Source organism: Centroberyx gerrardi, chromosome 16 (genome assembly GCF_048128805.1).
Source record: "Centroberyx gerrardi isolate f3 chromosome 16, fCenGer3.hap1.cur.20231027, whole genome shotgun sequence".
Taxonomy (NCBI): Eukaryota; Metazoa; Chordata; class Actinopteri; order Beryciformes; family Berycidae; genus Centroberyx; species Centroberyx gerrardi.
The window spans coordinates 19,019,168-19,029,640 of NC_136012.1; the positions used below are offsets into that span (position 1 = coordinate 19,019,168).

General features: G+C 43.2%; 1 protein-coding gene across 4 annotated transcripts in view; it reads left to right on the forward strand.

Annotated features, from left to right (window-relative positions):
- elf1 (E74-like ETS transcription factor 1) overlaps positions 1–9,849 on the forward strand; it is a 38,542-nt gene extending 28,693 nt beyond the window's left edge. For 3 of the 4 annotated variants that reach the window (XM_071895098.2, XM_071895089.2, XM_071895107.2), the window contains exons 3-9: positions 2,900–3,071; positions 3,618–3,725; positions 3,889–4,050; positions 4,219–4,302; positions 4,998–5,190; positions 5,400–5,756; positions 6,747–9,849. In XM_071895098.2, coding sequence (XP_071751199.1) covers positions 2,900–3,071; positions 3,618–3,725; positions 3,889–4,050; positions 4,219–4,302; positions 4,998–5,190; positions 5,400–5,756; positions 6,747–7,539 — 1,869 coding nt within the window. In that variant the 3' untranslated portion in view covers positions 7,540–9,849. The remainder of the gene's footprint in view (positions 1–2,899; positions 3,072–3,617; positions 3,726–3,888; positions 4,051–4,218; positions 4,303–4,997; positions 5,191–5,399; positions 5,757–6,746) is intronic. The other variant, XM_071895115.2, reaches the window with a different exon arrangement.
- The last annotated feature ends 624 nt before the right edge of the window (positions 9,850–10,473 follow it).

The following is a 10,473-nucleotide window of genomic DNA, read 5'->3' on the forward strand; positions in this document are numbered from 1 at the left end:
ATGCGTTTTGCATATAGGTGAACAACCCCTTTAATAGTGTCCCTCTGATAGTTCTCTCTCATGCTATGGAACACTACACTTCCTCAAATATCATGATTAGGAGGATATTGAAAGTGTATAGACGTTCGGTCTCAAAATTGTGGCCGGACAGGTAAAGCAGAAGAGAGTGGGGTGTGGGGGAACCGCTTGTACAGATGCTGTTGCTTTCAAAGGCGGAATAGGGAACTCAGAAATGCAAATAGGGCCTGATTTTTATCTGTCTTGTTTCCCTGCTAGAAACACTATTCAAGTCAACAAAGAGGAACAGGCAGTTATACTCGTAGTGAACAGGCATCCAACTGTATAAAAGCTCACAACACAAATAACCAATCTGCTCTTCTGTATGAATTTATATTATATATTTTATACATCAGAATTTGTAATTATGTTACATTAAGGATGCCTGCTGTGTTGAGAGCCAACTCTCACAACTTGCACCATGAGCCCAAGGGTTTGTCTCTTCATAGTTATTAGCTTGCGCATTGCAAATTTTTAAATTGTCAAAACGTCACCTAGTTTACACCACAATGCGGGACCAGTTTGCAGGTGCTCCGAGCAAAAACAGAATCCTGTTACATCAAAACAACAGCAGAGACAGCAACTTCAGACTTCTTATGCTCTGTCAGCAGACTCTGTGTGGGATTCAGTCTGTCTGCGTTTGTTAGAGAGGGGAGGGGTGAGAGGAGGGGGGGTGAGACAGCAGTGCTGTTGATGTACAGACTGGGGAACTTATCAGACCAAAGCGATCCAAATGTCTTCACACACTCACTCACTTACTTATTCAAGGACAACAAGCATCAGTAAGGCCAGACGGGGGGAGATTTGGTACTCTCACTGTCTAGCTATCTGATAATATGTCTGCTAAAGACTCTGATTAATGAGAAACATGTTGTATATGTCAATGAGATGTTGATGGTTTCTGTAGTCAAAGCAAAACTGAGGGTTTTCATTCGCCCCAAGAGGCTGCATGGTTTTGCACAGCAGTGCTGCTGACATACACAAACTGTTTGTCGTTGATCTTCAAAGATAGATGTTTGTCGAGCTACTTAGCTCTAGACTCATAGACACCATACTTTATGTATGCATGTAATATACTCATAAACAATCAGTAATTTGTAATGAATAATAGTAATTTGGCAATTACTCCTGGTTTTGCCTGGGAGGCTTAACCATTTAACATTGTGAAGAGATAATGAGCCGGTCTGTTAATTTCCTAGTTAAAGTGTAGCAGAATGAGAGTGTAGCCTTGGACTCCATCACCCGCTCTTCCCACCCCCACGGCTCAAGGCCCAGACACCTGGTATGCCCCAGAGGTTCAAACCAACAATGGAGACTTGTGCAAAGAGACAGACAGCCTTTATCCGTGATCCTCCTACTGCTTTTACTATATTTTCTCCCTATCCTCTTCCCTTTTACCAGGCCATCAGTGCAAGTAAGAATTTGTTCTTACTTGACCTGTATTGTTTAAAATTAAAGTTGAATAAATTAGTAGATAATACACACATATATATGTAATGGGGCACTTGATGCTTTCTTTCTTATTTATTGCTTTTCGGTCCAGTATTTTAAATGTGAGAGCTTTGTGATGCATCTAAGTTTCCCCTTATTCAGTCAACAGTGCAACTTAGTTATTGCAGCATAGTATTTGTATGGCAGCAGTGTAAGTTACACTCTGATTGCAGCTTGACATTTCGCAGATACTTGCCTTGGTATGTATACTTTCAGTTTTAGTTTAGTTGTGTAATAAATATAGAAATCACTTCTCAGACAAGTCAAAGCCGTTACTGCTTTATACTGATCCTGCAATGGTAATAATATTAATCCATTTTTGAAGTGTAGTCTGCTGCCATCTCCTGGTAGTCAAGTGACACTGTGTTGTTTGTATCTGCATAGAAACACCAGTTCATTTAAAACTAATTTGTTATGAAGAAATGGCATCAAAACACAAGGATTCTGAACATTTTTATGCCATACCCACACCCTGGCTTTTTGCTTCTTGTGGGTGTTTAAGATCATTCTGCTTTTTTATCTTTTGTTGAGCTTGTATGTTTTTCATACACTTGGAAATAAACAAATGGAAAGCTGTTCCACAAGGCTACTGGTACCAGAAGCACAACACGAACATAAAAAAAAGAAAGAGTTTGTATATTTTAGAAGGCCATATGACTCACTTATTCAAAGAAATAACCTGGCCTCTACATCCCTCCCCTAAGCGCCATAGTGGATACTCTTGACACAGTTTGTGTTGGAGGAGCTCTCAGGTACGCTGGGTTTCTCAATAGCTCTCATGTTGCTCCCAAATGGTTTGGCCCCAACTCCGGTAATTTCCTCAGTTCTCCCGCTCGCTCCTGCATTAGGTTTTGCCGTAGTGGAAAAGAAAAGGCAAGGTTGGAATTCCCAGAGCAAGACAGGGGCATGATGAGGGGAGCGCTCGCCTGAAATTCATGATTGATCCATTAACATTCATTTGGGTTTATATAATCTCTGAGCATAAGATTAACTTCTCAGGAAAAGCAGGCCAAATCAAACAGCTGGTTCCTGTCTTCTCCAGTGGGTCTCTGAGGACCACCGCAACACTACTGAAATGAGCTCTCCTCCATGCTGTGTGCTTCTACATGGATATGGATATGAATCTACAATATTTTACAGGGCAATAAAAATAAGAGACCACAATTAAACTGCTGTCAATCAGTTGGGGTATTTTATATTGTATTTATGGCATTTATTGGAGGAATTAATGCTGTTTTTATATTGAGGAATACATACAGTATTTGTGCACTTACAGGCACATACACTGTGTCACAATGTCTTATACTTTTCTCTGTGTCTGCGTCCTCTGTTGGTGTCTCTCTGCGTTCAGCTGGACGACCCGTCGGTATTCCCGGCAGTGATTGTGGAGCAGGTACCTGCGGCCGACCTGATGCAGGTCTATTCAGGCCTGGAGTCGGACGAGGTGACCAACGGCATCATGGTGGACACCACTCTCCATGTGGTGGAGGAACCCATCCTGGTGGGCGGAGTGGACCTCACAGGTAAGGAAGGGAAGAAAATGGGAGGGATGTTTTTTACAAATTGTACTCTGTTAGGGAATGCAGATGCAATACGCTAATCTCAAACCCTACGTAACTCCATAGGGAAAGGCAGGGCTAAGCGCGAAGAACGCACCAGCAGGGTATACATTCATCCCCCACTCATAGAGTCCCACCCACATCTTGCATTTTTAGATTATTGATGAAACAATTTTAAACCTCTAATCATCTATTTAGTAGCTTTCTTAGCCTGTCCTGTTATCCTTTTAGCTCTGTAAATTAGATGCATTTAAGAGACCTAATTCCTAAATTTCTATTTTTTTTAATACTACGTTTATAATTTTGTGTTGTGTTATGTTTAATGTGACTTACATGAGCAACACACCAAGTTGAATTCCTTGCATGCGCAAACTTACATGGCAAATAAAACTGATTCTGATGTCTACAGCCTGGAGAGCTTCATTTACACTAGTGAATGTTCTCTTATTCAGGCCAAGCATATTTACATATTTAGATTTCATGTTAATGGCTTTGTTTTTATGTGGTCAGTAGAAACGACAGTCTCAGGCACAGAGGACAGCATGGAGACCAACGAGGCTGCAGCAGCCCTTCTTAACATGGAGTCTCCAAACAACATTTTGGATGAGAAGCGCATGAGTAAGTTGTTTTGCATTGCTAATCTTTCACTATTTCTTGTGTGATGAGGAACAGTTTTTATCCTACTTTGAAGAGGACATTAGAACTGCAGGGCAATGAGAGACTTTTTTTAAGGTCTATTCAAAGGTTTGGCTCCATTTGTAAATCTCTTGTTTATACTTAGTTCACACCTATGGCGCTCTGCTGGAGTCAGACTTGACTTACATCCCGCTGCGGCCTGACCAGATAGACAACGGCGGCCTTGAAGTGTCCCTGGACGAGGACACCTCATCCATGGACGAGATTCCCCGGAAGAGTCCCTGCAAACCCCAGAAAAAAACCAAAGGTAATGCTGTTGTCCTTCTCACCTGTGGGGGGCATTGTTAGAGCATAAAAAGTCATCTGCTGTGCCAAAAAAATTCAGTGTTCAGCAGTTGACAGTTATGTAGGTAATTGGGTGATTTGACGGTGACCTTTCACCTTAAAATATACTATCCCTCAATTTCTATCATAGTGCGCAAGCCGCGGGCGGTTCGTCCCTGCTCCCCTATCACCACTCCCAACCTGCCACTCAGGAAGAAGAGCAAGGAGGGCAAAGGTGAGCCTCACTAACCAGTACGCTTCTCTTTAATGAGCCAATAAAAAGCAAGGTCTCTCCTCCTCTTGTGTATCCTCTGTGTTTCCTCTTGTGGAGTGGGCAAACAGCAGTCCTCAACCCCTGCAGCCCAATGGGGTTGAAACTGGGTGAGTTAATTGATGAGGTGATCTCAAAGTGCTGTGTTTCACAGGGAAAGAGAAGTGATTGCGGGCTGGAGGGCACATTGATGCACTACCAATAGAACCACACTAGTTCTGCTAGATGTGGCCGCTCATTGCACCATACAGAGTGTGACACAGAAAGAGGAGGGGGCTGGGGACGACGGGTTCAACTGCACACATATACATCACCCTGTCATGGTGTCTGGGATTCAAGTGGCTGCTGGGAGGGTTGCTGTTTTTAACCACTTCTGGCCAAAGCAACTCGCAAATTAGAGTAATCTACTGCCAAGCTCGGTATAATTAATTCCCTGCCGAGGCGCACACACATACACACAACTGCCACAACGTCGGTTATAAGAGTAAGAGTAGTTTCTGCTGTAATTGCATAGCTGCCATTTTGCATTTGTTAAGTAAACCTCTGAAATGTTAAATGAATTATAGATGTCTATAGCGCGGCTCCAAGGCCCCACCATGAAGGTCTAATACGCTCGCATGTTAAAAACATGAGTTAATTTATTCTCCTTCAAATTACAGGCAACACCATCTACCTATGGGAATTCCTCCTGGCTTTACTGCAGGATAAAAACACCTGTCCCAAATACATCAAGTGGACACAACGGGAGAAGGGCATCTTTAAGCTGGTAGACTCCAAGGCGGTGTCCAAGCTGTGGGGCAAACACAAGAACAAGCCCGACATGAACTACGAGACCATGGGACGAGCTCTCAGGTAAGAGGAACATACCGGGGAGCAGCGTGTCTCGAGGCTCTCACCTGCGAAAAACTGAACGACTCCATTCCCAGGACATCGTAGTATTTCTCATACACCTTAATTCCCATTCAGCACTGAACCCATGAACATTAGAGGAGGCGGTTACAATTTCAGAATGATATCTTCCATAATGTGTTAAACAGCACCGTATCTACTCTCTCCTCTAGGTATTACTACCAGAGAGGCATCCTGGCTAAGGTGGAGGGGCAGCGGCTGGTCTACCAGTTCAAGGAGATGCCAAGTGATCTGGTGGTGATCGAGGACGAAGACGCAGGCTCTGATGCCAATCCTGGCTACGGGAACCAGAGATCTGCCAGCAACGGGCGGTCGATGGTTCGCGGAGGGTCCAAAGGGCACGGGAGGGCCCATGGTCAGCACCATGTCTCGGTGAGGCAGATGAAGAAAGAGCCAAGCGATGAAGGTCTATACCTGGAAGCCAGCGGTAGACAGGCCGAGCACCTGACCGTCCATATGTTGCAGCCCAACCAGGGGATGGCCATTCCTGTTCCAGCACACGCTATGAGGTAGGAGATTTGCAGGAGGGCCACACTTTCTTGGGAATAATACACACAGTCACATATACCAGAGGTTTCCATTCTGGGGTCCGGGAACTGCAAAGGTCTTTGGAGAGGGGCAAGAAGAGGAATAGTTTAATTTCACTGTTACTTGGTTCAATATAATTCAGCACAGCGGGAGAATGTGCTGTGTAAGTTTAACTTCTGGTCAGAGGCTTGATGTTCTCCACTGTTATCTCCCCACCTACAGTACAGACAGACAACTGAAATCTTCTCAGACAGGGACAAAACCTTTATTTATTTAATGGGGGTATGTGGTGTAAAGCATATCTATTTGGGGGTCCTTGACATGAAAAAGTTCGGGACATATACGACACACGCGAACTGAGTCGAATAGCAGGCTCACGCGCACACAAACACATGTACGCACACATACAGACATGCACACACACACACACTTGTCCTCGAAAGTCTCATAATATCTGAGTGACTCAGCCGTGTTTCCAGCCGTCTCTCTGTCAACCTTTTATTAATGGCCACGATCTTAAAGGGAATTCCACTCCCTGCAGAAACCTTGTATCTACAGAAAGTCAGCTTTTCAGAAATTGAGTGAAACTGGTTTATTTTCCCATTGATGTACATGTATTTTTAATGCATTAGTAATGGTCTGGCTTTTGTCAGGGCTATCAAACATTGTCTACATTTAGGAAACAAAGATAAAGATTTCTGCAGGACCACAACTGGCAATGTAGATTGTTGTATTAATGAGGGACGTAGTGCTGCTGTTTAGGATCATAGCAGTTTACTGGATAAACTTTGTGTAGAATTCACTAGAGCTCTACTCAATTAGATTTACATTTTTATCTATATTTTTAGTGTTCAGTTACATACTGAATAGTCAAGCACAGCAACACTGTAAAAGAAGATGAAGAGGCTGTTGATGACATGAATAGATATTCAACTGAGTGGTTCTCTAAGCAATTCATTTTCTCTTTTAAGGACCATCACTCCTGCCTCAGTTCCCATGGTCCTAACATCCCCCGGCTCGCTTCAGTCTGTGCCCCTCACCACTGTTCTGGCCAACGGGGACTCCAGCCACTCCTCTCCTCCTCGGGTCATACTCCACACTGTACCCTCTACCACAGCAGGCGGTAAGGATGTGCTGACCATCCAGACAGCCTCTCTAGCCACCGGGACAAGCAGCCTCCAGGACAGCCTTCGCCAGCAGCTCCTGGTCACGAGCCTGGGCGCCTCCACCACCTCCCCCTCTTCCTGCACTTCCCCACCGGGAGTCATCAGCTCCACTGCTTCCAGCCTCAATGGTCTCCCCCGCCTGGTCACCCTCAACACGACCGGCGGGCAGACCATGGTGGCACAGCAGCCTGGCACCGTAATTGCCACCGTGCTCAAGTCCAGCGACCTCCATGGGCTGCAGGTTAAAGAGGAGATGCTGGATCCCAACTACTTCCAGTCGCTGGTCAACAGTGATCCATCACTGGCAAATACCTTTGAGAAGGAAGAGATGGAGGTTGGGGAAGCAGAGCTTAATTATAGAACTGTGATCATTGGTACCAGTCAAAGCCACGAGGCTGGAAGCGAAACTCCAGTTAATGGATACTTTTCCCAGAGCAGCAGCCCCAGTGAGGGTCTGACCCCTGTGGAGGAGCTGGAAGTGCGCGGGGAAATGTCCCTGCAGCCTGAGCAGGGAATCAAAGGCCTGCAGGAGCTGCCACTCTCTGTCCAACTCCCTGCAAACTTTATCCAGATAAAGACAGAGCCCACAGAGGCCTAGGGCTGCAGGACTCTTCCGTACACGGTGAAACAAAAACAACAATTGAATCAATTTTGATCACAGACTTTTTTCTTTTCCTACCACAATGATCTGATCAAAGATCAGAGCAAGGGATCTTGCAGTTTGTTGCTCTTAAAGCTTGGTCAATTTGGCCTCAGGATTTTTTGTTTACTCACATATTTTGTGACCATGTGCCTAATTTTGAACATCAAGGGAGTGTTTAGTTTTTCAGATGTAAGATGTCATCGATCAGAATTGGGATTATCTTCTGTAGACATGACCCCCAACAAACACACACACACACACACACACACACACACACACACACACAGACTAACCTTCCTCTCTAGGAGAACAGCCATTGGATTAACCAGGGATCCCTGTATACCAAATGTGCCAGTTAGATTAGTAATTTTCTTACCTGTACATCTCATTGGACTTGTAGCAATGCTTCAAGAGGATTTTGCTCCAAATAGGACAATGCAACAAACCAAAAACAGGAGATTGAATGCCAAAAGGTGCAATGAAATCAGACTTGAGAGAGCGTGTGTGGTTTTTCCTTTTTTTTTTTTTTTTTTTTTTTTAACCACACACTAGTTCCTGTTCCCAGGCATGAGGGATGGATGCAATGTCATGTTGTCCAATCAGATGAAAACACACCACAGAGTTTAACTGAAGAGTGCCTTACAGGAAGTTCAAACAGCTCAAGACGCTTGGAAATGTCTGGGAAAGCATAAAATGGACTGGATGGTTTTTTCAGACTTTCTGACTTTTCAGACCTTATTACTCCTTTATTTTCATATAGACAAAAGGTATGCATTCCGTCTCTATTACTCCTGGCCTTAAAACACTGTGTTACTATGGAAATGGGCATTTTCTGTCCACCAAGGACAGTCCAATATCAGACCTGTTTGTATATAGCTGCAGACCTGAGGCAGAGCAAGATAGGGAAGGAGGAATGGAGAGAGAAAGAGAGAATACACAGGATAAAACAGATTCTATCAGCCTCTGCTACAGAGGCTTGTATCTCCAAGGTTTAAATCCTGTTTATATGAAATGGAATATATATATGAATATATATATACATATAATATACAATTGAGATTCAATTTTAAGGCCGCAATGAATTTATTTATTTTGTGAATTTCTAAATTCTGTATAAAAAAGGCACATTTGTTTTTCTATTTACATATGTAAACACGAGGGAATATTACAGAGAATATGAAAGTAATACCAGGAAGCTTATTTGGTAGTTTCTTTTTTTTTAAGACCGATTTTTAATTTGTAAAGCATTCCATATAATCAACTTTGGTATTTTCACAGTTTTGGACTAAAGTGCTCTGTGCAGCATCATTATCCTGTTGTTATCTTTGTAGATATCCTCTGTTTTGTGTCTGATTCCAACATGTATTATATGTGCTTTGGTTCTCCCTTTCCAGCGGACATACCTCTTTACCTTTTTCAACAGTCAGGCAGTAGGGGCTATGCAGTAAAACACATAATGTATGTACTGTATAGACCTTTAATAATCAGTATCTACAGTATCAATCAGCATCTCTTTGAAATCATATCTCAACTGTCTTTGGTTATTTACTTATTTTGTATAATGTCTTACCACTGCTGTTTTCTATGGTGCACTTGCCATTCTGGTGCTCTCCTCTCCTCTCCTGCTCTTTGGCCAGTTGAGTCTGCGCTTTCTTTATTCTCTGTCCCAGTTTGTTAAGGGCCTCTCAGGCTAGGCGTCTGATTGGCCCCGAAGTCCTACCAGAGCTGAGGCCATATTGATCGTGAGTGCTATCATGGCTAAATTGGTTGTATTTTCACCGGGGCTGTAGCTGCGGAGTGAGGACAGACAGACATGCTGACCTCCATCTGCCCTAGCACCTGAGGACAGGAGTTAAATGCTGCTTTACAACCCCGTGTCAGCCAAAGGGTTCTGTGTCTCTGAATGTATACATACTGTACAAGTACACGGTTATGCAAAATTGTGACAATCAATAATTACGCTGGGTTGCATTGCTGTATTGCATTGAAATCCGTCGGCATGGTAGTCTTTGGGTGGGGACTGAGCTGCTTTTTTTTTGCTTTGCAGAGGCTTACTTTTGTATATATTTTGTGTGTCTGCCCTGCCTGTTCCTTAAAGCACTGTTGTTTGTGAGATGTTGAGGTATGTCCACTGCTTATTTCTGCCTTATATGTTTTGTTGTTTCTATTGTCTTGGGTTGTCGATGGCCTCCCTTATGCTGAATATAGAATAGATTTTTATGGAAAGTTAATGTAATAATTAAAACAAAATCTTCTTCACTGAAATGCGACGCATCTTCTTTATTTGTTTTGCTGTGGTGTGATAGGGTGAGCTAGTTGACAGATTAATGTCACATGACACTTTTTAAAATTGAACTGCCTCTCACTTGTCTCCCTTGTTAGCATGAATGAAAACGTAAGATGCAGTATCTCACAATGCTGGCAGTCCAGAGGAGAAACAGGCTGTTCCTAACCGTATCGCTGCTATTGGGTGAAAACCTTGTAACTCCAATTTTGGTGAATTTCATGTTTTAACTTCAGCAGAAGGATTACATGCTCTCCGCTCCTCTTTGGGTTGAGATTTTTCTACAGTCCTTGGGTTTATGGAAACCTTTCAAAACCAATTAGATTTGCTGCATGTCCTCCCCTCTCTCTCCCATACCTTCCTGTCTATCTCTCTGTCAATAAAGCATAAAATGCCAAAAATAAATCTTAAAAAAAACCAATTAGATAAACTAAAAATGCATGGCCGTCAAGCTAAAAACAAGGCTGTTTTTCTTAGTCTATGAAAAGTTGACATTTTGGATGTAAGAGAATGCTTCTCACGATGAATTTCACACAGTACATGAACTACAAGCAGACAGTGTCGTCCACACTAACAAATAAAATCAATCAGGTTGGTTTACAGGT